This window comes from Eleginops maclovinus, chromosome 15 (assembly GCF_036324505.1).
Source record: "Eleginops maclovinus isolate JMC-PN-2008 ecotype Puerto Natales chromosome 15, JC_Emac_rtc_rv5, whole genome shotgun sequence".
NCBI lineage: Eukaryota > Metazoa > Chordata > Actinopteri > Perciformes > Eleginopidae > Eleginops > Eleginops maclovinus.
This window is the reverse complement of record NC_086363.1, coordinates 7959895-7987873: the sequence shown is the minus strand read 5'-3', so window position 1 is coordinate 7987873 and position 27979 is coordinate 7959895. Positions and strand designations below refer to the sequence as shown.

Genomic DNA, 27979 nt, shown 5'->3' with positions numbered 1-27979 from the left:
ATAATATTGAATCTATTGAAGACAGGACACTTATTTCGGAAACAATGACGTTTTATTCAAAAGATGCGTGACATATACAATTATAAAATAATTTACATGGCATGCCTTACTATCCATTCACTATAAACGTTCAGTCACCAAATCAGACTCAGATTCTTTTCAAGTGTTTTTGTCATTTAAGTCTACAACTACAAATACAAAGCACATACCTTTTCTAAAGAAAAGCCAAATCCTACAATATCTACAACAGGCCATCTCGTAAAATCAGTTTAAAGTGAATCCTTAACCTAAGTCCATAGAGGCAATTCTGAACATGAACTCAGCGGCATACACTTGTGAGAGAATGATGTGTGTGTGTATGTGTAAGAAGCCATGAACACACACGTTTAAAGATAATAGATTTAACACTGATGGGATTGGTAGACTGCACAGTTGAATACAGACACACCTTGACTTAACAGTTACACTACATAACTAGTCTACCAACTACACTAAACTGGGCACTTACTCATTCACATCTTTCCATCCAATGCAAACTTCACAAAACACAGAAGACTTGCCCGATCCTAAACCCCGCCCCCGACCAAACCCCATCTCATCATTTGGGCTACACTTGTAACAAACTGTTTTATCAACACAAAGCAATGTTCGGAAAACTCCACAATATACAGTATGTATAGATACTATATCTCCTTCAGGAAATAATCTCATAAATTAAATGCAACTGAGATGCTGAACTAAAAGAATGGTATCAAACTGTGGTCAAAAGCGATAACAAAGGACCCCCCCCCCCCCCCAGAAAATATTGCACAACTAACACAGGAAATGGATATTTTCTTCATGACATGCTCATGTTCTTTTTTTTTTGGATCAGAAGAGACTTTAATAATTATTTATTGTATCCCCAATCCCTACAGCCCCCACCCCCTCTGACAGACATGCATCTGGTTGTGATAAATAAAGCTCACACTAAAGAATTTAATAATCTCATCAATTCAGAGACCAAAACATAGCTGGTCCAAAGTTATACATTTCTTTATATCAAGTTACACTTTACTTCTAGGCCCATTTTCTTTACTATAAATCTTAGCAAATGGGTATTTTGGCACAAAGGTTAAAGGTGAATAGGAACTCACCAACCCAATATTACTGCCCTTTTTTTGTTTGGCTACCAGCTTTAAGGAATATTTCAACCCCATAATGATCATTTGTACATCAATTACTCACCAATGTCTTTGTCAAATATTAATGATTTGTTGTTGTTGTTGTTGTTGTTGTTGTTGTTCAAGATTTCAAGGTAACATGTTTGAGTTATATACAAATGATCAGTTTGGGGTATTCCTTTAACTTGATAAAATCTTCTTATTTATTTTGGCAATGTGCCTAATAATTGACTGCCCATGCTCCTATAAGCTGGCTCTGCTGTGTTCTTAATTCAACACAAAGACAAGCTTGACTGACTTAAAGAAGAAGAAAAAACAGCTTTTCAGATATTAGTGTCAGCTTTCTAAATGAACAGATTTCAATAGCTTCATCCTTCATTGGAGTTCTGACTTCAAAGATTCAGTGACAATGATTTCAGCTTAAGTCTTAACTTTTTTTTTGTGGTTGTAGCTGTTGAGCTGAACAGTACTACAGCGACACTCCACACCTGAAATGACACTTAAAACACAGTGGAGACAGGCGTAAACAGTCACCCAAGTCTCTTTACAACATTTACATCATGACTGATATGTATTTACATGACTTCTGAAAAGAGTATGAAATGGCATAGGTGAAATATACAAAAATATTTCCTGTACCTTGCTTGTATGTTTAGTGTGGTCTTTAAAGAGCAGGAGCAAACTACACACTCACTTCACAGAAGTGGCAGCAGGTGACAAATCACTTCATGCCAGAGGTTACGTTGTTCAATCTAGGCCTGGCGACTTCTTTTGCGCCCATGTCACCGTATGTAGGTATTTCACTAAGTACAAGATATATCAGTCATTGCTATTCAGCACACCCCTCCCTCCTGAATTACTCTGGACTACACAGCAATATTCGAATTCAGCCCCTAGTTCTCCCAAATAAAACAGGAAAGTTAAAAACGATGTTGACAGGGTATGAAGATTGTATATCACAAACAATGACAATAACGTTAAAATTCATATCTGAATAAAGAACAAAATGCACATTACATTTAAATTAATCCATGTAGCGGAGTAACATTTCTTCTTCCTTCAAAGTCCCAGGAAACTATGTGGAAAAGACTGCAGTTCACCTCTATATTTACTCTTCGACCTTCCCAAGTGTTTAACAGTGACACACCTTTTACTACAGTGAAAAGTGTGACCTCTTAGTAGTGCTCCTAAATGATGCATATATCTAAGCCTCAATTCCAGCCAAGATAGTATTGAGATAGTAACAAAAGGAATGGCAGAGAGTAAAAACAAAAAGACCCTCCTACCCTCCGCCATTTAATAAAATCCTAAAAGCAAAAGCAGTATAATAAAGTGGTAACTGTTTCACTGAAGTTTGTACAGCAATGGATTTCAGTGCCCAGTAGTACCTGTGCGCTCTGGGAAATAAACAACTGTGATCTCCAGAGTGTGGTTTTCAAGTATCACTGCTGCTTCTTTTGAAAACTGCACCTCGACAATTCCTCTCTGTTTACAGGTTATCATGTCTATAAGCGTCTACTAGCTAAAGCAGCATTTATTTGCATGATGATTACCAAAGCTCAGCTCTTTGGCCCTACATGCATTGCAAGGAGCCACTGACTGAGGGCAACCTTGGCAAATGCAGCCAATGCTTATTGCACCAACTCTAGTGGCAGCATTGTGTAGTGCAGCATGATTGTATATCTTTCTATGAACCCAGGCTGATTTAAATCTCCTCTCCAAAATCAAAGATTATTAATCTCAAATGAAACAACTGTGCCCCTCCAACAGATTGCATTTAAATCCCAGATATAACTCAGGGTAAGTACAGAGGGGACATCTCATTTGAGGCGTTGCGTAACATTGGCTAAAGCCACTGCAAAGGCCTGCACAGCAGAGAAGGGATACTGAAAGTCTAGGATGTAGGCATTGCCATCTATCCTGCCGAACTGCATCACCTGTGTAGAAAAACAAACAAAGAAAACAATGAATACAGACATCCCAGTGTTTCAAATACCTGAAATGATCAGTTAAACATACAGATATCATGCAGAGAGCTCTCTTACCTGTCTGCCCTCCAGTTCAATTTGAAAGTTCTTGGCAGACTCCTGTGTGACGCGCCCACCAAAGTCCAGCTGGTACACCTGTGTGGCTTCATTCCACAGTGGCTGTTTGTTCGCCATGACGTACACAAAGCCCTGGCTGCCCAGCCCTCGGTCCTCCTTCTCGTTGGCCTTTCGACACTTTATCTCGTCTAGCTCATTGGCAGCCCTCAGGTTCCTCTTACTCTTCCAGCCCTTCTTACCACTCTGGCACTGATTGAGCAGCTCATCCCCGCTGATGAAGAGCTCCGGCTCACTTTCTGAACTGTCCTGGAACTCACTGTTGGCAGTGGCCTTACTCAGCTTCTTTGCCTTCAGCTGCTGCTCTTTCTGTCCTTTCAGCTTCTTCTTGTCCCTCCCTCCCAGCCTTGGACTCGAGATAAGGGAGTTGAAATCGCCCAAAGCTCTGCCCTCCTTTTTCGACTTGCTCCCTTCAGCCAAAGGCGGCACGTTAGCCTCCTCGGTGCGCCCATCTACTCGCTTGCGGTTTTTCTTTACAAACTTATCAGACCGCTGTGGGACAGGGCTTTCGGTCAAGGAGAGCACCTCCTGGAAACCTTCCCCGGCCTCTGCCATGGCCTCTTGCAGCTCCACTGGTGGGGGTGGAGGTGGAGGGGGTGGCGGTGGAGGAGGAGGAGGCGAAAGAACATTTTTGTCTACTGCCATGTGGGAGGCTTTGGGTGGTAGTGGCACTGCAGGACTGGACATAGGTGGGCAAGAGTTATAAGTACCCCAAGGAGTGTGGAGGGCAATGGAAGGAATAGGGAGGCCGGCACAAGCACTTCCTCCAGGATACAGGGGTGGGAGAGGGCAGCAGGTGAGGTTTGCCAGGTTTGCAGGGTAACCAGGCGGTAACACAAGGGTTGCATCCTGCTGTGAGAAGGGTACTGGTGCAACAACCTCCTTTGGGGAGGAGCAGGGGCGTGGTGACCCTTGGATGGGCTGTAGCTGGGCCCCAGGATAGGCAGTTGATGGAGGGTACTGGAGAGAGATTTGGTATCCTGCAGCTGCTGCAGCAGCTTGAAATGAAGCAGCACTTGGACTTGTGGGGGATTTTGGAGAAAGGACAAAAGGCAGCCTGGACACATCTAAGTGGTGAGCCGGGCTAAGAATAAGTGGAGGCGGTTTGTGGGGTCCGGGGGGGCCAGCGGGACTCAGGGTGGCTGTCCGTTCCTGAGGAACCCACACCTCCTCTGTGGCTGCTGGGTCCCACTGATAGGGAGGTGGGCGTTTCACAACTAGTCCTGATGTATCACTTCCTCCTAGCGCAAGATTCCTCAATGACTGGTTCAGGGTTTCATCCTCACTAAATGCTGAATTCACATAATCTGCCCTGTCTCTGTTACTTCCTCCTCCTGTGGTCCCAGATCCTTCAAGAGCGCTCAGCAGGCTGTAAGAGGACTGTGAGGCCAGAGGGGTGGTGCTGTTGGAATGAACAATAACTGTGCTGTGTGGGGCCCCGTTCCCTGGAGGGAAATCTTGCCTGATAATAGTGCCTCCAGCTATTCCATTAGTGCTCCCTGGGGCAGTGCTTCCGACACTCGATCCACTGCTACACTGACTGCACGTGTACAAGGCTGTTGGCACCCTCTGCTGGAAGGAGGCTGCTAGTGCACTACTACTGTTTTTAGCCTTCGGAGGCAGTGGTCTGGGTGGCTCCAGCATCTGAGAAACTTTGAGAGCGGCCTCTCGGCTGTTCCTTCTGAGAGTGGCGTGGATCAAACTGCTGTCAAGCCTCTGTCCAGGGTTCCTGCCAACAGCGCTGTTCTGATTAGCCGGGTCCGGGTACGGAGGTGGGTCTCCACTGGGTATGGAATAGCGAGGTGCGGTGAGTCTGTTGAGTGTGGCAGAGGCGTAGGGCAGCTGGTTCTTCTTGTCAGCTGAGGAGGAGGAGGTGACCCTGAGAGTGGCGGAGCTGCCAGGTCCCTGGAGTGTGTACACATTCTGATTGCAGACAAGGCGCGTTCGAGGACGACATACTTCCTCCACATTGCCACTGCTGTCAAATGTTGTTATCCTCTCATACCCCAGGGGTGTGGGGTACTGAGCTTGTTGCTGACCTGAAGGATAAAGTGAGAACTCGCCCTTCTTTAGACAAAGTTCTCCAGGGGGAGGAGTCTCATTAGTGCCCCCTCCTGATCCAGATGCAGGACTGGAGGCAGCAGCGGCCGCTGATGCTGAAGCGGCAGCAGCTGCTGCAGCTGCTATAGCAGCAGCCACTGTCCCGGGGTAGGGGGGTGGGGGGTTCATCTTACTGAGCTCCAGAGGGGCACTAAACACCAATGTATCGCCCTCAGCCAGCTGTGGAGTTGGCCGCATGGTTTTAATTTTCAGGAGGTGCTCCTGTTCACCCCCCAATGCTCTCTCAACCACAAAATCAGCAGGTGGATGAGGGATCTGTATCTGCAGCGCCCCCTGCTGGAGCATCGCTGCACCTGAAGTCTGTCCGGATGACATTGAGGTAACAGGGATTTGAATTTGGAGAGGCTGTTGGAGTGGATGGTGGTGCTGCTGCTGCTGCTGATGCTGATGCTGCTGCTGCTGCTGCTGCTGCTGCTGTTGTTGTTGTTGTTGTTGTTGTTGCTGTTGTTGTTGCATCTGATGCTGCGTTTGATGTTGATGGTGCATTTGTTGCTGCAGTTGCTGCTGAATGTGTTGATGCTGCTGTTGGATGTGTTGCTGTTGCTGTATGTGCTGCTGGAGCTGATGTTGATGCTGCTGCTGGATGTGTTGGAGCTGCTGCTGGATGTGTTGCTGCTGGAGCTGCTGCTGCTGCTGTAAGTGTTGGTGCTGCAGCATCTGCTGCTGCTGCTGCTGGAGTTGCTGCTGTTGTTGGAGCTGATGCTGCTGCTGCTGTTGGAGTGTGTGCTGCTGAAGCTGTTGGTGGTGGTGCTGAATTTGTTGTTGATGTTGTAGTTGTTGTTGTTGTGGGTGTTGCTGCTGCTGTTGATGGTGGCTTGATTGTTGTTGTGGTTGTGAAGGATGATGAGAAGGTGGAGGTCCCACCATCAGGCGTCCGATTTCTAGTCCCCCAAAGATGACCTGCCCAGGGCTGGAGTACCTGGTGGGCACGGTGTACTGGGCTGTTAGGATGGTGTCCTGGCTTTGGTCTGACCCACCAGCTGTGGCCCCAGCAGGGGTTGCTGTGGGATTCGTTAGGACATCCAGCTGAACATTTTGATTGGCTAGGAGTGACTGGACCAGACCAATGCTTTGGGCAGGGGACATGGCCTGGGCTGGGCTATGGATGGGGGCAATAGGGATGTTGACGGTGCAGGGCGGGTTGTCATCTGTGCTCCCAGCGGGGCCGGACACAGGCAGGTCATCTTCATCCTCACTAAAGACGTTGGGGCTGAAGACGGGCAGATTGATGTAGTCCATGGAGATTTTACGCACCTCTGGCAGGTAGATGGTCATCTGTCGGGGCTGCAGATGGAGGAGGCTTGTCTTATAGATGACTGAGGGGAGAGGACCAGAGAAAAATTGAGGGGAAAAAATGAAATTGGACTTACTGAAATGTATTTATTCATGTATTGCTAAATGCTAGTTGAAAAGTCTTTGATTGGTTACCTGCACCAAGATTAGTTGGCAAGAATGCAGCGAGCCCCACAATCTTGAATTTCGTTCCCCAAATATTGGATGTGACCTGAGCAAGGTAATTTTGCTGCAAGACGGGCACAAAGAGAATTATTTTTACTTGTACAAATTATGTACGTCGTTCGTTATTGTATTTGATGTGCTAGAAAAGTTTATGCACACTCATCCTGTGCATAGACTTCACTGAACAGCACTGATCCAGAGGAAACCAACAAATGAAGCTCAAATGATTTTACTGTTACCTGAGTGATGTCATCCAGAGGAAATTCCCTCCGTGTTAGACTGGGTGAGCCAATAGAGGGTTTCCTTATTGGTAACCGTGGTGACCTGGAGATCTCTTGTGTAGCACGGGAAAGTTTGGGCGATTTTCTGGGATCAATGTTGATCCTGTTGGAAAAGGGACAAACTAAGTCTCTACAGAGAAGGTAGCAAATAAAAAAAAAAGGTTTAGGCATGCATGAACCAAAATCATTGGAGATTATTTTTTGTAGGGTAAGTTTTCAATAACTGCTGGGGTGACTCAAATCATCTCTCTTCTGATATTGCAGATCAACAATAGACATTTATTCAAAGCCAAACGTTCATTCTTGTGTCTTTAAGCTGTGGGAAGAAGCTCAGGCACCAGAAGCATAGAAGCTAATGCTGAATAACTGCGTATCATGTGGAAAGTTAAATATTTATCAAAACTTAAAATTGTTCCTTGAATCTGAATAATTGTGTAACATGTAAGCCAAACCCTCTTAGCTTATTTCATTTTTTGTGGAGGGAACTAAACAACCTTCCACTAATCTATAGGTCCTTCGATCAAAATGTCAAAGTGTCCCAGGGCAAAATACTGCCTCCGTGTTTGTGTGGATGTTAATCTGTAGTGATTAGCAGATGGCCCTTTGTCAAGCACATATTCATTTTGTATATAAAAAATATATATATATTTAGGAACCATCAAATAAAGATGACATGCTACAGTACACACAGGTTTCTGGTTACCTGGGCAGTTTGGGGGATTTGCTCCCTCTGGATATCTTTGGAGATTTCTTGCCAACCCAGTCGTCACTCAGCTCAATGTCACTGGAGTCAGAGCAGTTACAGCTGTCAATCATAGCAGATATCAGACTGTTGCCGTATATCTCGTCTGAGGAGAGAAAGCAAGATGGAGGATGAAAAGGAGGGGTCAATTTTGAGTAAATGGATTGTATATTTGTTAAAACCAACAAAAAACAATGAATGACATGCTATAATGTGTGTTTACTGTACACTCATTTTAATGACATCTGATTCACTTGTGAAATGAATCAGGAAGATAAAAGGAAATACAAATACAAGTAGAGATGTCTCTTCTTTGGCATTTCTGAAAATACAGATGACATTGCAGGAAATCTACTCTCCAACCACTTCATCATATTTTTGTTAAAAACTATATGGCGCAGCATTGTTCAGCATTTCTAAAGGTAAATATTTAATCCCATTTGGTCAAAAATCTTTGTTTCAGTAGTTTCAATTCCTCTCTTTTCCTCATTCATATGGAGCCAGTGAACCGCTGCTGTTCCAGTTTAGGTCAAGTTAATTTATTTGATGGACATTAAAGTGTGAATGGGCTGGAACCATTTCATGGCTGGCTTCATTTATCACTGCATGGAGAGGGTGCGGGTTGATTTATGAGGAACCCAGGGGCCATCAGAGCCCCCATTAAGCAGCTTTTAATTAACATGGGCGCAGTCTGCCCTATGTGACTAAAACATAGCCACTCTGAGTGCCAACTCAAGGAACTCAAATAACTGGAAAAGTACTGGAGCAGGCAGATGTGTCTGAGAGGAATACATTCAGCAGTGTTCGTTTTGCTCTTACAGTAACACATACATGGATTTTATGCTAACAGGTACAGATGTATCAACAAATCAATAAGTTGATCGACAGAGTTGACACATATTTTAATTATCAAACAAAGGTTGTTTTTTGTCTTACTTATTAGACCAACCAGTCTAATCAGGAATCTTCTCTTGGTATTGTTCTGTTAGGTTACCAATATGAAGACAGCGCAGTTTTACCTGTTTTCCCATCTGTCTTAGGGTCCATGATGACAAACTCTGGACGCAGTTTACTTATCCGCCGGCCTTTGAGGATGGGCACCAGACCTCCGAGGTACTCCAGGTACAGAGTGTAGCAGGGCCCCCCCACCTCAGGGTTATCCTCTGTTCGCTTCATTGTACAGTGCAGACGCTCATTTCCAGCTGTCGGGTAGCTCACGAAATCGCGCATGTTGTTCGGATCAGGGATGGGGGGCTGAAAATGAAAAAACTGCATTATAGTGCAGTTCAACTTACACAACATTTTATTTAAAGAGCAGTTGTATTAAAAAATGTTATGATCAGCAGATATTTTGCCGGGGTGTATTTGTTAAGAAGCTTAATCTCAGAAGGCGGCATCTCTGCCGGCAATGCAATACATTAAGTACAATCCAGAAAGTTGAATTTTATGGTTTCAATGGATCTGGCCACCTCCTGTTCTGTGTTACCTTAATGGTGGGTACAAAAGCAGTAGTGACGTAAGAACAGAGGCGGGAAGGCATGGTGAGCTTGGCAACATCTTTTTCCTCCTTCACTGCTGTGGCGATGCCCTGCTGGCACAGTAGCTGCAAGTTGGCAACGCGGTGCTCCACTCGTACTACGTAGAGCGCCGGGCCGCATGCCAAGAACAGACGGGAGTCCCGGTGGCCCCAACACAGCGTAGTGATGGGGCGCTGCAGGGTGATAGAAGACACATGGGAGACAGGATTAGATTGTTTTCTCACATTTACTACACTACATACTGCAATACATCCTTTAAAAAAAGCATGAAAGATGTAAATATTAAGGGATTTGATTGTTATGGCTGTGTGTACAGAGTCCAATCATTGGCAAAGGGGAAATAACACATACTGAGCAATGCGACTCAGACTACTCATTAGCCAGGTTGGGCTTTGTTACAGTTCACCTGTGCTGGCGTGTCCAGTGTGTAGATGTGTTCACCCCGAACGTTGTAGAACTTAACAAGGGCGCTCCTGGTAGGAGGAGGACAGGAGGGGTCGTTGGGGAGGAGGGTCCTCTCCATCCCTGCCACCGCAAGGAGGTCCCCCTGCGAGCACCACTGCACCACCACATCTGCAGCACGAGGCACAGGAGAAAAAAGTAATGTTATACAAAGTGACACATGCTACCAACCTAAATAGATAAACTCATTTAGATATAATTTTACAATATTTATGAGTGAGAAACTCCCGCACACCTTTCAGCCCGGTGCGGATGAGGGTGGGAGAGAGGTCGTCGTAGTTGTTCATCAGGCTGATGTCTCCAGATGTGAAGCTGACGGTCAGCAGGGGTTTCTGACTGTGAACTGGGAAGAGACAAAGGGCAACACAAACATACTAAACAGGAGCTGAGAAAGCAACATAATGATGTGGTAACAGTATAAAGTAGACGGTTTCAACTTCAAATGAATAAAGCAGGCTTCCCTACACATCTGTGCACTCAATAAAATGTCAATTTATTTTATGTCAACATTATCGGGAGGTTTATCTTTATATGGCAGAACGGAGAGTAAGGAACATAACTTCTTACAGCCACAATGTAACCTGACAGGAAACAAGGGAGGGGCTTAATTGATTAGTCAATAAATCAATTTGTCAAAAAAACCTAAAGAAAATCAATGTTAACCCTTTTTAATCATGGATTCTTTTTTTCAAGCGAACCTGCCAAACATTGCCAAGTTGCAGCTTCGGAAATGTGAGGATCTGCTCATTGTCATTGTCTTATTTCATAGTAAACAGAACGTATTGAGGTTCTGGAGTGTTGGCCAGACTAAACAACCAATATAATGGCATTTTCCATGAGAGGATTAACTTGCATTTCCAGAGCTGGTCATAAAATACCACCCATGTGTGAGTTCTTATGAGTGTTTACTGTAGAGGTAGCTGGATGCTATTAAAGACACACACGAGGACAGTTCATTGGCAGTTGTAATTATTTTGCAGTGAGTTTTCACTGTGTACATGTAATGAGAATACACATCTCCCTACTGCACCTATAGCTGCAAACAAGTGGCATGTTTTGCCACATGCTATAAATAGAACACCTTCAGACAACCACCTATATGTTGCCATTTAAACATCCTTGAATCAGTCCTTTCTCATAGTCCTGCAATGACCCAAATACCAACACAAATTAATTATCCACCTCTGCTTTTGAGTTCAGCCCACGCTTAGTTACTCCTTCCCGTTAGTTATCCATTCACAATTGTTTAACATTAAGTGAGACATATGATTATTTTGTACACAGAGTGTGGTGCTGTGCAGTGATAATGGGTCCCCATTATATATCATGATACAGAGATTTGGAAGGCAGAGAAGCAGGCGGCCTGGTGTCTGGTGATAGAAATTTTCATTTCTATCGAGGCCAATCAATTACTATTGACTGGTTTAATTAGTGAGTTCGAGCATAATCAGTGTTCCAGCTAAGGCAAGCACTTTTCAGCTTTACCACATAACCCACGGTGAAAGGAAGGGAAAAATAGCACAGCAGGAGGAGGACAGACACTCACCAATTCAGCCTTAGCAACTGGGACTAATTAAGCTCAGGAGAATAAAAGGAGGCAAAAAAGAAAACATTGACCAATAAAATGAGGCTGTTACGTGGGCTGGTGTACACGGTGGAAGCAGCAGCAAGGAGGTTGGGAGGGCTAACCACATGCAACTCTACGGTTGTGTGACTGCTGACGTCCCAGTAAAGTAGCAGTAATCGACGTATTGGACAGTGAAGCTACCAGATTTGCTCAGGCTCACCGCTGACTGTTTTAAATACTGCCATCGAATACGTCTGCAGGCTGCCAGCAAAGGGCACTAAAAAGGTGACAAGGATTCATGACAATCGGAGAAGGAGGTTGGTTGGAGGAGAATCTACAGGTAGGGTGTAAATGTTTATTTGGCAACTATTTCAACAGTAGCATACAGTCAACTGTAGCCAGAGCTGTGCAGTATTTTTTATTTTGACACGTAAAGCTTCCATTTAAGTTTTTCAGAATGAAGCCAAGAGAGCCTTTGTCATATTTTATTATATTGTCAACCTATTCCTAAAAAAACGGACTTGTTGATATTGTCGTTACAGTATAAATTCAGTTTATGGTGTTGTTAGATTGCTGCTACACCGCCCCTGTTGTTTTGTTTTTTAGAGGCTTTGCGCCAACACATATACATGAAGGCCTAATATTTTGTATTTTGTACCAGGGGGCGATCTGGACATTAAAAAGGTGAACATATTCCAATGGAGTCCAAGTGGATTTTGTCAAAGAAGAAACCATTGAAAACAAAGTCATGAATGAGGTCACTTGTTTGTTTAGACATTACAAAGAGTGCATTTTATTGAAGATACCACACTTCGTTTTCCAAGTAGACGCACTGACTGTCCATAATGTAGGTGTGTCGCACACACAGAGTCTGGTGACGCACCCCCTTACACTGTGACATCTGCTGCTGTTATGACAACAGCTACTGCAGCATTAAAAGCAAACAGGAGGTCCAGTGGCAGCGTCAGCCCATTGTCAAGAGAGCTCCTCCTTCACCTCCTGCCCTCCATCTTTAACCGCATCCCCCCACCCACCTTCCATTTGGTCACACTCTCTTGTTTTAATGCGTCTCTCCCTCCCCGTCTTCACAACTGGCAGAGAAGTGGAAAATAATGTAAGAGTCATCTTCTCACTTATGAAGTTTAATAACTGAAGCGAATCGCCGGTGAGATCAGCATCACAAATGACCTTCCCTTCCGATGTTAAGCTTCGATTAATACCTCTTATACATCAACAACCCAATATTATACTTATTATACTAAACAGGGGAAAGCAGACTTATCAAGATAGAAATTGAATTGTGACAAAGGCCTTCAGAAGTGTTCAGAAGCACTCCGCTGAACATGTTCTGTGATGATTCTTATCTTTTTTACTATACATTCATCTGGTATATGATCTTAATATCAATCTAATATCCAAACAGAATGAAGGCACTGTTTATGTCCACATGTACACCTGTTTCCGAGACTTAAATATTCATGAGAAGACCGGGGGAACTGACGCTACTAACGCAATATAGCAAAAACCTACCAGCCATAACTTGTGTCCTAACCTTGTGCCCCCAATTGGAAATCTTTCCCGCTTCCCTTTGGACTAAGGGCCTAAGGAAGAATTGATGGAGACGTAAAAAAAGATTGGTAAGAGGCAGGTGGAGTAACTTATAGTCCTACATATGCTGTATTTTACAGTACCTACGTATTAAATAGCAAGACTAGGATGACCCTCCCTCTTTTAACTATTTAGGCCGATACATTTATTTAACGTGGTTTCAAATTAGTTATCAATAATTGTGAAATTAAGTGTTTTTGGTATTGAGACATCCTTACTGTGTAAACCTTTATTAGTCTCTCCTTTTATATCAGATGAATCAGTCGTCTACTGTAGACATGATGTCAGTTGCATTTTTTGCTGTGTGTGTGTCTGCACAAGCCACAAAGAGCAGTCAGTTCAAATCAAACCCCGAGCAGCTTACCTTGCGGTGGGGAGTAGTCGTCAGAATCTGTGTCGCTCTCACTGCTGTCCTCCACCAGGAAACTGGGATAGTTCCAGGACATGCTGATGATGCCATCCGACTCATGCAGCAGAATGTGGGCCAGCATGCGCCCATGGCAGTCCATCACTATCACCTGTCCGTCGGCAGTACCAAACAACACCTAGAGAGAAACAGTAAAGGGCTTTAAGGGAGAGGAATGAAGAGGAAAAAATGACACACTCTAACTTAAAGACAGAAGAATAAAGACGGAAAGGAAGCCACACTTAGAAATAGACAAGCGATGACAGAGTCAAGAGAAGTGCACATCACAAGGAAAACAACTTGGTGAAAGAGACATAAATGGGATGAATGGGTGAACAAAGACAGAGACACATATCCAGACTGAAGTTTGATGATGTCCAACCTGAGCTGACAATCTAACAGCATGGAAGCATAAACATAGCCTAACAAAAAAATAACACTTTCAAGACAGAGCAGGGTTGCTGTCATTCAGAGAGGATCTCCCTCTGGGCCGGTCGCAGCCTTCTGAATGACAAGTCCACATACTAAAAGTGGCAAATGACAACCTAAAGCTTCCACAGCTATTCAAATCAAAGGCTTGCAAAGTGGTAGAGTTGTTACAATTCTGTGGGATGTGTGTGTGTTACCTGCTGGTCATCGGGAGTCCAGATCCCACAGGTAATCTGGCTTTCCAGGTTGATCTCGGAGGACCAGTGTCTCTGCCCGCTGACTGACCCCACCAGAACAAAGCCATCACGGTAGGAGATGAGAGCCTGGGTGCCATCATGGGACCAGGTGAAGTCACTCACCTACAGGGCACCAGACACATGAGTTAAGTAAGGAATGATGATAATGAGATGCTAGCTTTAAGATTAAAACACCCTAAAGAGCCTCTGATCACATTTTAACAGTCATTCTTTTATGAAGCACTGAAACAGTTCCTCGATTCATCGATACGTCGATCCACAGAAATCTTCCTTGGTGATTATTTGGATAATAATTTAGTTTAATAATAAATGTTGAAGTTTGATGTTAAGAGAAGAACGGCCTGTAGATGCTGCTAGCAAGACATTCACACTAGTTTCATTCTAGTATTGTGACCGGCACTGTCAGAAAATTAAAGAATAAGGTACATTAAAATACATGCCCTCCTACTGGCTGTCAATACTGAAAGGGCTGGGACTTAAATAATGACCGCCTGGTGATGTCAGTATGAATAATAATAATAACCCTTGTATTTGAAAATGCCTTCACTTAGGGTGGATAGAGCAGAGGAGCTATTTCCAAACTATATGTACTTAAAGACAGAGCTCTGGTTAAGAGGTTCCCGAGATAAGATTTCCCAAAAGATAAGATGCTGTGATTGATGGATTAAGCCTACCCATTGTTCACATGGCAGTTATTATTAACAATCGGCCTAAGCAATGTGAGGGAGTTGTTTTCTTTAGGTGTAGTGAGCAGTGAGTCACAGTAGAGTGAAAGTGTTGAATAAAGTGTTATCTGTAGATCTACACTTCTTCTGTTCATTTGTTGTTGTTGATGATATGCATGTTCCCCCTATGACTGTCCTATATTATGCATTTACTTGCTATTTATATGCATGAATACTATTTTTATTTCTCGACATGCATTCTGTGTAAATACAAATTTAAAATGCACTTGGAATTACAGAGTTTGTTCACGTCCCATATCCGTGTAATGTATTTTACCTGGGCTCCACGGTCATTGACCAGCTCCACGGACCAGCGGCCCTCATACTGGATCCAGACAAAGATTCCTCCATCTGTATCACAGGTAGCCAGTTTCTGGAAGGGCTCATTCCACCGCACCAAGACCACCTGAAAGAAACAGAAAACACAATGAGAGCGGAGAAAAGGGACAAAAACAATGATTATAGAGACTGTCCTGTGTCCTTCTGACAGCCATTGTCTGTGACCCTGTCAGTGTTATCCAGTCAGATAAGTACTTTCAGAGAGGTATGCAAATATGTATACACAGCAGCGGCCTTCCTGTCAGAGCTTAGCGTCCCTAACTGCAACAGATAATGTGAGATGATGAGCAGCACAATGACTTGTCAGTGTGCCCTGGATCTAAACTCTGAACTCTTGCCTGCACACTCGCTGTAGGAAGCTCTAAATTGGGGCGTCAGCTGAAACGCCTAAAATCCAGAAAGTTAAATCCACGTTCCAACATTTCAATGAGCTATATTTAGCATCAAACCAGATGAAAATATACCACAAAGTGGGTTAACCTCATTTTGAAAGAGTCTCAAAGGAGCTGCAAATATCCTGAATATTACAGACTATGAGATTCAATTATTGAATCTCTCACTATACTGTTGTCTATCCAATCCAAACCACACTTCAACAAGGACATTTCTGAGTGTTCTTCCTTGTTTTATGACTTGATAATGTGAATAATGAAAAGCTGATGTTCTGTTTGTCTCAATGCACCAGTTATGTTTCTATTTTTACTCTATAGAAAACATTGCATTTGTCTAATTATCACATTTGTAATTAGAAGGGAATCCGATCTAAAAGAGCAAGTGATAGACAAGACCCAAAATAGTTCCCTGAAAAAACTGTATTGTGGATTGACGATCAGTAAACCTCTGACACAAGTGAGATGCATGGGTTTTTGTGTTTAATGGATGAAGAAATGGATCCTCATCAGCTTACATAACTCATCACTGGCAGAAATAAACAATCAAAGTAATTATAATGTTTTTCTTTGTCAGCATCACCCATCTCTAAAGCACAGTCTCCATCCAGCCCCCTCTACTCCCTGCATGTTTCTCTCTGTTCTTCTGTGGCGTGACTCAGCCTATTCCCAGAGGAATAATCCTGAACAGGGAGCAGCTCTGCTCTCCCTAAGTGAAGCACGTGGGCTGTACACGCTCAAACACACAAAACAGGGCAGGTTTTAGTGGGGCTTACGCTCTCTGAGTGAAAGACCAACAGATCAGTGGCCGAGAGTTGGATAAGCCAGCCAGTCTTGCTCTTTTTCTCCCAACTCCACCATCCCCCTCCTCAGCCCGCGCAGCAAACACACAGTCTAATCCAACCATGGTCCAGTGGGACAGGTGTCAGTAAAGATGTGCTCATAAAACAATTTGATATCCCGCTGAAGAAAGAAAAGATACTGAAAAGATATAGAAAACCTAAATAAACAATTCCCCCTTCATCTAAAACACATAGTTACTTCTGTAACTAGATTGATCATGAACCCAATTTAGCAAGTCATTGATTAATCACATCATTATACATTCGCTTCAGGGTCAAAACTTGAGCAGCACGACCAAATGTTGGGAAAAGAGGCAGCAAAAAGCCCACGGCTTTTTTCTAGGTTCGATGGTAAGTTACATAGGCAATGTACTTTAGAAATGTGGATAAATAAATATTACTAAATTGTATGAATCCAGTAGATGCTTCCATGCAATAAAAGCAGGTAACAGTTACCAATCAGGGTTTTCAGATAATTCCCTAATAATCACTGCTGTGTGAAATGTTGAATGTCTGAGGTGATAAAAAGTGAGTTATACTAGCTGAACTTTAAGTGCTCTGTCTCACACAAACATGTTTATATGAATACACCATGTGCAGCCCTCTGGCCTAATGACTGAACAGTAGGATTCATCGCTGTGCTGGCCTTGCTCCCTCAGCAATAAGGTGTCCTATGAGCCAGATTTACTGTGTTTTCCCTCCCACTCCCAGTGGTATAAATCCTAATGTTGCTCTATAGGTGTACCTCAGCTGGCAGACTGCAGGAAAGAGGACACAATGAGACCTGGCCTGTTGCAGCTCTGCACCTAAGGCCTCTATGTCATTCTGACGGACTTGACCAAATTCACGCACCATTAAAAAGGGCCGACCATGTTTCACTCAGCCACAGCAGTCACTGGAGGCAGCAGTGCTCAGCGGGCGCAAAGCTGACAGGCTGGGGCAGTAGTATTGTCAAAGATTTGCTGGAAAGACACATTTCTACGATCAAGTTTCTCCTTAGGGGAATACAAATCCGTCTTGTTACTCCACTGTCTGCAACCTCTGGTGAGCAAAATGGATTTTCCGGATGGTATTATGGAACCCAGTACAGGTCCAGCTGGTGTTGACATGAGGCTTTAGATTATGGAGGAGCCCATTTGCCTAATTCTTACATCCTTTATATGCTATAAACTAACAAGGGGACAAAACAAAAGATAACAAATAAATAAATAAGCATAATGTTCACACATGTTATGTTTTGCATTATCTGCAGCCGCATAGAGGTAGGAATCATCTCTATATGCGTCTGTGTAAATATAGCTCAGTGTGGAGATTAGTGTGAGCTGGTCAGGCAACCCGCGAGGGAGACAGCTGAGCACCTCACTGTGACGCAGCGATCTGGGAGATCAGACGTCACATGGAGACAGGCAGGATAAGAGTGAGAAGCCACAGGACAATCAGGGGCCAAAGGGATCACAGACGAAAAAGGAGAATGCAAGCACAAATGCAAGCATATGCAGACCAGCATGGTGATTGGTGACAATGCTCTCAAAGACCCAATGAAAGTGCCGTAGAATGTTTTATACCACAATTTGGCATTAAGAAAGTGGGTTACTACATGTTTATAATCCTTTTAATTCTGCCCTTTGGTCAGGGCACAGCCATTGACAACTTCTCCTTGGGAAGTTGGCACAGTATTTACTCCTGCAGTGTCTTGATGTTGTCGTTGCGGCCCTTCCTCTTGCTGGGACTTGGAGACTGGGAGTAAAGCTGACCCTAGCAACTTAACTGAGAATACCAAATCAAATCAAATCAAGGGACAGTTTTGGGTTGCATTGGAGTCAGCAAAAGTGAGAGGACACAGTGACAGTGCAGTATCACAGCGGTGCAGTTGTAAGAGCATGGGTCCATGGCAACACAGGTCTTTTTAGTGTTAGGGCTTCTTAGAAACCATGTTATGAAGGAGTAGGCTGTGGTTTTGTATTTGTTCTTAATATGCACAAACCTAAATGACACTATACAACGGCAAGATGAAACTGAAATACACTTTTTTTTACCTTCCTAAATAGGCTAGAAAAAGTCATAGTTAAACATTTATTCATTTAGATTAAGTCTTTAATGTACCATTTTGGAAATATGGACTGCAGCACAGGAATGACACAGACACCAAGACACAATTATCTTTCTGTATCTGAATAAAAAATCTAGAAAAAGGAACAAATAATCGCAGTTATAACGACATTGATGGTAAAGAAATGGTCCTTTTGAATGTGAAGCTGCTGGAACTTCTTGACTAATGAAGAATAGTTGGAAAGTCAAGACCCCCTGACCGACAATAAAATCTAAGATACAGAACTACCAAGCGAGAAGGAGCCTCTCTCTTCTCCCTCCACAACTGCCTCTGTTGTGGGTATGACATGATATTAAATCAGAGGCAAAACTCAATTAAAGAGAAGAGCTGCACTGATACAAAAGCAAGGAAGGCAGGAGTGGGGGAAGTAGGGTCAGAGAGATTTGCAGCGAGCAGAAAGGGCAACGGGACGGGACCTTCAGGAGGTAGAGTCTGAAATGTTTACGAGCAGAGCAAGTATGTGCTAAATCTTTAATCAATATCCGATAATAGCCTCTTCATTGGTTATCACTGGGTGCGATGGAAAGCAGAGGAAGAAAGCTGCAGGGACAGTGTACTCTGCGTCTTGGCAATGTGGACACACTGACTTGCAGTTAAACATCTTATGACTTATCCTATCGTACGCAGGTCCTTTGGCTAATTTCCCCCAAACAGTACTGCTCTTAGAAAATTGAGTACAGGGCTGGTATTGTAAAGACTGACTCAAAAACGTGGATGAAAAAATAATTACATACTGTTTACTGGATGTGCCTGTACGCTGCTTGTATGGATACTAAATTGGCTCTTTAATCCAAATCTATCAAAAGCTGCAATATATTTTTCCGGACTACCCTCAAGTTGTAATGCAACAGGACATTGTGCGTAAGAATCATAACGTGATTAGAAATTTGCAGCATCACAAGACAACACCTGGTCTACAGTCTGCTATGATGTATGTTTTTCCCTGTAATGACTGTAATGTAGCCTCCATCAAAGCTAAATCAAAATGAGTGCAGAACTGTAAAGACTAAACCTCTCTAAAACATAATCAGCAAACATAAAGTAGCATACAAAACTACATGTACAAGAAAGGCAATCTGGCACTTTCTATTTGTTGTTTTCACAGATGTTGGCTGTGTAGGCTGAAGTGAGGAGCATTTATACTGCAAATAGCAACACCAAAACAAAGTGAACCCGAGTGTGCAGATATGTTTGTCTTTTCTGACTACAAACATCACTTATTGCAAAAACAACTTGCACTGCACAAACCACACTGTCTCTCTTGAAACACTTCTGGCAAGCAGAGAAGTACACCTGGATTTGAGGAGGCAGAGGAGCCCGAGTGTTTTTGAGCAACATGCCCTCTTGAAGAATGGATTAGCGGCACACTAATGCCATTTCCACTAAACACTACTGGTGTGGTCATTTTAATGCAGTGAATGGGTTGTGTGCTCTTCAATCACAGCAGGGCTTCTAAAGTCAAGAGGTCAGTAAAGAGAAGAGAATAGAGCTTCCGAGGTAAAAAGCCAGGAGAGTAGAACATGATGGGGGGTGGAGAGCTGTGGTGCAGAGTAAGGAACTCATTAGAAAATTAAACAGGTGGTGATGGAAGTGGAGGTGAGTGACACAGAAGAAAACTCTGAGGCAGATATGCTGCTAAGCCCATTAAAAGTGAGGACTTCTACAACTATCCTGCTTTAAAACGTTCAGCCTTATTGCTGGAAAATGATGCTGCATTGTCCCTTCAGTCCAGCAATGTCTTATTATGGTCCCCATTATGTCTGAACAGTTAGTTGCTCTGCACCACAGAATCTACCAGAGAAATAAACAAATGTATTTATGACAGTTTTAATGCAAGGAAATGTCACACTGCACAACAGATCAAATAAGTCCCACTGCGAGTTGAACCTACATTGTGAAGTGGTAAACATGTGTACGTGCCCTCGGGCCTCTCGTCTCTTTTGGATTAGGTCCTCACACACTTGCTTTAGCTTAGAGCCTGGATCAGGCCTCAAAGGAAAAACCAAAACTTCTGCCTTAGCGGAATTACCCACCCATCGTACTCATGGAAATGGTAGCGAGGTGTGTATGAATGCATGTTTTTAACTTCAGTTGTCACACAAATCTTTTCGTAAATAACTTGAAAGCAGTTTCAGTCGCAACAAATCATAAACAGAATGACATTGTGCTGAGGACTTTAAGAGGATGCATATTTTTAGCAACGAAAGTCACAACGTCTTCCCTTGAGATTCTCCCTTAATGTTCTACCTTCTCTCCCCGCGTACATGCTCGAGAAATGTTAGATTGCACTTTCTAACTTGGAGCTCCTACTGTTTAATGCAGCAAAAGGAACTTAAACTTGAACAAAGATGCACCTGAAAGCCAAGGATGTTGCAGCAAAAGGAAGGATTTTAATCTTCAAAATAGACAACAAGATATTTTTTTTGTGAAAACGAATCTATAATGGAACAGTATCAGAATGGTGGATATTTTCCCTGGAACTAAAAGGACATAAAGCATGCATGTATGATTGTACTGTAAGACAAATGGCACAGCTAGCAGTTGTTGGGATTCTGACAGACAATTTTCCCAAACTCAGAGTTGTTTCCACCATTTCCTTGTCAACATGCTGACAGTCGTTGTCAAGCCCGTCTCTGATGTTCATCTCTCATGGAGAATGATTGGACTCCTACTGACTATCTGCTCAGTCTGTTCAGCATCTGAGTGCAATATGATAGTATTAAACGCGCTGGATTGTCAGAAGGAGTTGATCTATTCTGATGCACGTCCCAGAGGGAGAAATGCAGCTTCAGAAGTATAGACACATAGAAAGATGCAAAACGTATTGCTTTCATCTATTTCACACGTTTTTTTTCTAGATGTAATGCAACAGCATTGCCTGCTGCTTGAGGTTAGTATCGGTTTATAAAAATAGCTTCAGGTCGTTTAAGGCCAAACCTTCTTTTAATAACCTTTCTATATTTTGTATTGTTGGTTTATTTTTAGTTTTGCACTCTGAGTAGCAGCCATAATGCTGGAAAAAACTCTCTTTCAGAAGAAAACAGAGGGAAATTATTAGTTGATTAGTTGAGCAACAGAGAAATACTCTTTTAAACGCTTCATTCAAATTTCCAAGCAAAATCACAGCGCCTTTCTCTGTTTTAAATCATTGTCTTCTACATGTTGGTGGGTTTGGGACAGCTGGTCAAAAAAAGAAAGCTGTTTGAACACATTACATCTGGCTCCAAGGATGAGCATTTCAAAAGACTAAACAATCATAAAACAATTAACAATGGTGAGAAATGTTCCTTATTGTGGCATCACCAAAAACAATGTGTTTAAGTTTATTATATTATAACAGTATGCTGAGTTGAAAGCGTAATAAGCGCCTGAGCATTTCTGCTAAGCAACCAAGCTCAATGAAAAACAAAAAACAAACACTGAATACAAAGTAGATTTCTCATGACGCCCATTGTGAAAAGATGGACCGTGGGAGACAAACAAAAGGAGCATTGGCACCACACACCTTCCTCCCTTTGAAGCTGTTACCTTGTAATTATCTGTCTCAACCTGGCTGAAGGGGTATTAAATACAGAGGACAAACATACATCAGAGAAGTACTACAGACCTTCTCATTATCTAAAAAAGATCATGAGAGCCTCCGGAATAGGTAAAGCAGCAGGAAAACAGCTGAGATTGACCACAACACAAGATACTTTTACCTTGAGGATAAAGGGTGACCGAAGTGTAAATCAGACCGTTTTTCCCCCAGGGAGAGGCAGTACAACACCTTATTACAGTCCTCTCCCTGTCTGCCCTCTTCTTAACAGTGGAGCTAGCATATGGAAGGTATTGGATCAATCAGAGGGCATATTCCAATGGGCCAATAACAACACTCTAACAATAGGCCAATCAAATGACTCTCTACAAGGTGCCAATTAAAATGCCTACATTCATGCAAACCTCCTGGTCTGAGCAATCTAAAGCCTGATTCTTAACCTGAGTCTAGTGATTCCAATAAGTATTTTGTGGGTCTTAGGATAGGCGATTTCCTCAGCACGAGAACCAATCAGAGCCTCTGAAGTGTGGCAAACAATGATGTCAGAGTCAAACACTCGTAACAGACATCTACAGGTCAAAATCTGCCCTGTTCTTTACCACACTGCCTGTTTTGGGCCATGTCCAAAAGACACATCCGTTCAGCAGCGTGCGTACATTAGAATGATCACAGGTCTGATACGTCAACAGGAATAATGGCTCGACTTAAGGATGCTGGCACGAGTATCGATCTTGGCAGAACCAAACTCCTAAAGGATGAGTTCATGTTGCACTTTTGTGGGTGCAGTCATTCATAACATGATTTGAGCCAATTTACGTGAAAGGACACTCGTCACCAACGACGACAAGTGTTCAATGACAGCGATGACGTTTAAAGGACAGGGATGTCGGAGGACGCGTCTGCTGAGTGTGCCACTTTAACATACAGGGAAAGGTTATTCAAATGTATTGACATTTAAACAGTTTTCTTATTGTAAAAACGGTTTTAATAAGTAGACAGGACTAAAAAACATAGACCAACTAATCTCTATGGGTCAACTTCCTTGTTGTTGGAATTGCAAATAGCAAAACGGAAAATAATGTGGGAGAGTGAACAGATCTGTCATAACTTGACAAAACTCATTAGGCAGTGTGATTTCAACCACTGTCATAAACTCCAAATTATGCATAGGGTGGACAAGTGATGGATTTTGCAATTCCCAAAGCATTTATTGATTACTTTAAATCAAATCTAAAAAGGAGGCGCTGGGATGAGGTCAAAGGGAGGTGTAGGAGTACATTTCTCCCCCAGTTGAATCTGTGTTTAATGCTCAGAGCAGCGTGATGGATGCAAAAAAATACAAAAACTGAATTAAGTCAGAGACACACAGCTGTATGGGGTGAATTAGGAACGCATGGTAAATGGTGCAACTTCTTCAAATGAAACATCTCTCTTGCAGTACACTAAATTCACTCAACTTCAATGACTAAGGCAAAACAGTGAGTAAAGTGTGGTGTATAGAAGAGCTATCCAGTCAAAATAAATGAAAACAACAACAATATGACAAAACTTCCATGAGTGTCAGGCAAACTAACGTTTTACTTTTATTACAAATTTGTCAAAATGTCTAATGGGTAGGGATGCCTAAAAGAAAAGCTAACGTTCCTGGTCGGAATAGGTTCACCCAATTTATTCAAACATTATTAAAGACTTCATATCCACAGGTTTTTGGATATTCGCAAATAACGCAGCCCAGAGCTTTTTTGGAACTTGGTTGAACGAATAAGGGAGAGAATAGTGAAAAGGCCATAATTAAAGCGAAGGAAAAAGGAGCTCCAATGTATCCTTGTTTCCAATATAATGACAGTTTATCGCAGTATAGCTGCATTTAAACAGTAATACCCATATCTATAAGCTATGTCAACAACGTGTCATTGTTACCTGTAACTTTAACACACAAAACATATTGAGTCATCATTCTTTTGAATCAGCCCTTATATGGTAGATAAAGTCAAATACACATACAAACAAAGTGGGTGAATTAGAATTACGTAGGTGTCATGTCCTCCACACCGCATGCACCAAAAATAACAAAAGGAAAATGTCAGTACTTGGACCACATTCAAGTGGGCAGAGTTAAATGACATTTCTGCTGCGCTTCAGTCACTCTCTGTGGGGATTCATCCACTCTCCCTTCAGCTGCCTTATGGAATGCTGACACAGCACCTTGCTCCATTCGACCAACTGCTCCACCCACTAAAGGAGAATACGCAACCTGTGTGCAGTCTCCACTTGTGCCAGCACTGCTATATAATGACAGGAATATTCAAATACATTGCCGGGGGAAAGACCTCTACTTTACTCCACTGATCTTTCCAATGACAATGAATGGCCTGAGTGCACTAGTGGTAGGAAACTTTGGAAGGGTATTACGATGATGAGAGATAAGAGCAGTGCCAGAGGGTTGAGCACGGTAATGTTGTGAGTAGAAGCAGTGAGTAGATCCAGTGCAGGGATGTCAAACAAAGAGCCACTGAGAGCAGGAAGGTCTTTCTTCCAAACAAACACGACACAATTTCCCGGACTACTCCATCGTTGTAAACTGTTGAATCACCTGTTGTAAAAATACTTTAAACTCTCAGCATGCCATGGCACAGACAGGGTGGGTCACTCTTCAACTAAAGTGCACCATCATTGTGCTAGATAATACACTTGTTGCCAAACATGCCCTAAATAAGTACAAAAGCGCAGCAACTTTAAGGACATTGCTCTGTGCCCAACTATGCAGCTGGGAAATGAGAACACTGACCGAAAATTCATAAATAGGTAGATGCTGAAGTTGTATGTCTTTTAAGTGTAGAGGACGGTTTTAATTAGAAGAAGGGCGAGTGTGTTAAGTTACTCGTTACTCAAGTGCACTATCATGGTAAACAGGATATTTTTTAAGTGTACTATGCTATGTGCTAGAAATATATTTGATTATACCTGTGTATATTTTCTGGAATCACAATAAAACCATCCCACTCAAGAGCATCATTGAATTGAACGAACTTATTTCGATATGTGGTGAGGCATATATTGAAATAACTATTTCAAATTATCAAACCTTTCGTATGCAAATATCAGTCAGTTTAATATAGTAGGAACAACCTCATATGCATTTACCATTAAACATGTCTTACCTCGCTGTTGTGTCCTCTGAGGTTGAAGTTTACTCTTTGTGGGGTGGGTCGGTCCCGTCTGCAGTGGCTGGACGTAAATGTGACCCCAACAACTCCTCGGCCATTCCCGGTAGCGAGCCAGCCCTCCTCGTAGTAACGCTTCCTGCACACCGGCTTCTCTTTCTCGCTCTTGGGCACCCGGCCCTTCCAGGACAGGCACAGGATGTTGGAGTCGCTGCAGAGGACCGGGCCATGTTCAACGGCGGCGAACATGCCAGCAGCTGTATTCTACCCCCGTGGATATATATTTTTTTAAATACCCAGAGGGAGGTTGGGGTTTCTTCGGGTGGGGTCGGTACTGTTATGAGCGCCTCTCCTCCCCTGAGGTTACTGGTTCGGTGTTGGATGTGAGACAGCGACAACGGTGCATAATACGTGCGCTTTCTCTCGGCTATTTTGGTGATTTGCAATACTGATTAAGAGATGACCAGTGAACAATTCCCTAAAAGTACAAATGAGGTCACAAAACTGTTGACTTTAGCGATGCTAGGTTAAAGATATCATGGGCTGCAAAAGGCACTCATTCAAGTCATTGTGATGTGTTTGATCAGTGAGCTACCTTGTTGACGATGTTTAAATGGCAAGGCATAAGATGAGAGTATTGGAAATTCCACTTAATGTCAGCTAATCAAAAACAAACGTCCAAAAAATATCGTTGTGTCGTAAACTCATCAGCAGGAGATGGACCCATTCCCCTCAACACGTCCCAGCACTTCTCCCAGTTGATGTTAGTATCGTTTTTGTCCAGTTTAGTGGGTCATTTCAGGGCTCCGTGTCCTCCTCATACGACCCCGGCCGTGTGCGAGAGGAGGAGCGGGGACTCCATCAGCTGTCAGCCCGCAGGAGAGCCGCTTCTCCCGGGAACGTCATCACGTCAGCCAATCTGCCTTATCAACCCGCCTCGGGGATCCCATGGAGGACTGCTGGAAACTGGAAAAAGGGGATGTCATCATCATACAGACAATGTCGCAACCAAATAAAGTGTATTTCTATTTATTGTTTTATTAGGCTACAGTTGATAAATAAAGCGTACAAGCCAAAGGTGCAACAGTGCAATCGCTGGAAGCACCCACCTGACGCCCACAGCCGTTCATTTAAATATTAATGCGCTATGCTAAAATTACCTCTCACTTACCGTTACTTATCAATTTAGTTAGAGGACTATCCACCGTAACGGAAGAATATTTAACTGCTTGCTGAATAATTTAAAAGAATCGTGTATCATTTTGGCTTTACCTGTTTTACTCGACGAGCTGCGCTGATGTACCAAAGCCACAATTATAAATGAAAGCAATGTACTCAAAGAGGGCGAGAACATAACATTATTCAGTGATTTTAAAAGCAATCTAACAGGATCCAAGTCAGGATTGGGCACCGACGGACGTCTAGATTCACGATGCTCATGACTGTCATCAGACAATAAAATTACACCCGATGGACATCTGGTGTGCCAGACTATAATCGACATTTGGATTAAGTCAATTGTCAGAGTATTAAATAAAAGCACACACACACACAAACGAACACTATATTATAGACAAGTGATATTACAAGAGTGTCATTTTCCTCCATCAAAAGATTTATAGTTGCCAGTAAGGTGTAGCCTACCGTTGGTGTCAGATCCAGAGATACTAACGTTAGTAACTGACATTAAAAACAACGTTAATGTTGAACCCTGTGAGATGATGCCGAATCAACCCGAACACCCATCACCGAGAGCTGTCTGTTAGCTACCGATAGCTAGAACCTGGGTGTTGGTGGATCCAACCAGAGAGCTGTGTGGGCTTTCACGGATCAAAACATGTCAGCAGCGGGATTAATCTCCTCTGTTTTAATGTACTTTTTTTGTGCAGTGACGCTGATCTAGCCAGCCGAGATGCTCATGAATGGAGCAGCCTGTGTTGTTGTCTCTTCCACAAAGAACAGCCAGACAGCGATAGCTAATGGGCTAACCGAGCAGCTAGCTAGCTGAATCTGAACCACCATCAGCGGAGACTGGCTCTGTCCATCCGCCGCTGGCAACTTGTCGCTAACTGGCTACGGCTAGTACGTTAGCAGAGTGTTTATTCTAACGTTGTTTTCAATGTTAGCACGTAGTTGTTAATGACACAAGCATGTCAGTGTCGCAGTGGACACTATGAAACAGTCATTTCAGACCTACCGTACACAAAGCCGGAGAACATCAATAAGCAGGGAACTGCTTACCTCTGTGTTGCTGCTGCTTCTTCCTCTGCCTGCAGCCGTTACTGTACACTGGCAGGGCCCGACAGCTGGGTCACGTGACGGGAACGTGATTTAGACCAATTAGATCATCCCAGTTCACATCAACAACTGGAGTTTTCTAACTTTGATGTTATCTTTAATAGACGGTGGAGACATATTAAACATCAATGTCAAGCTATAGAAACGATTCGAGTATCAGTGATCTTTTATAATAACGTATAACAATATGTTTTAAATGATTATTTCTGAAGCATTGGGTTATTAACACAGTTGCATTGTTGCAAACAACAATTGGATGCTTAAAAATAAGCAATTTGTCATTTAAACAGTTTGGTCATTTCATGTTTGTTTTAATAATGTATTGCAACTTTTCCCATCATTTTTCAGGTAATATTAGGTTGTTTGCGAATGTTTTCATTTCCTTGTTTCCTGCTTTATGGTAAGTGATACATGTCCACCACATCTTCTTATAGCCTGAT

The 27979-nt window shown here is 42.9% G+C and overlaps 1 protein-coding gene across 1 annotated transcript; it reads right to left on the bottom strand.

Moving 5' to 3' along the window:
- Positions 1 to 36: 36 nt before the first annotated feature.
- Positions 37 to 27512, bottom strand: tulp4a (TUB like protein 4a). The gene is made up of 14 exons (XM_063901892.1): positions 27483 to 27512; positions 25239 to 26207; positions 15137 to 15265; positions 14075 to 14236; positions 13407 to 13587; positions 10103 to 10210; positions 9812 to 9978; positions 9354 to 9578; positions 8887 to 9121; positions 7829 to 7973; positions 7084 to 7228; positions 6815 to 6908; positions 3209 to 6702; positions 37 to 3100 (listed from the first exon to the last, which is right to left on the bottom strand). The coding sequence occupies exons 2-14, from the start codon at positions 25488 to 25490 to the stop codon at positions 2984 to 2986; spliced, it is 5454 nt and encodes a 1817-aa protein (XP_063757962.1). The 5' UTR covers positions 25491 to 26207; positions 27483 to 27512; the 3' UTR covers positions 37 to 2983.
- Positions 27513 to 27979: the final 467 nt, after the last annotated feature.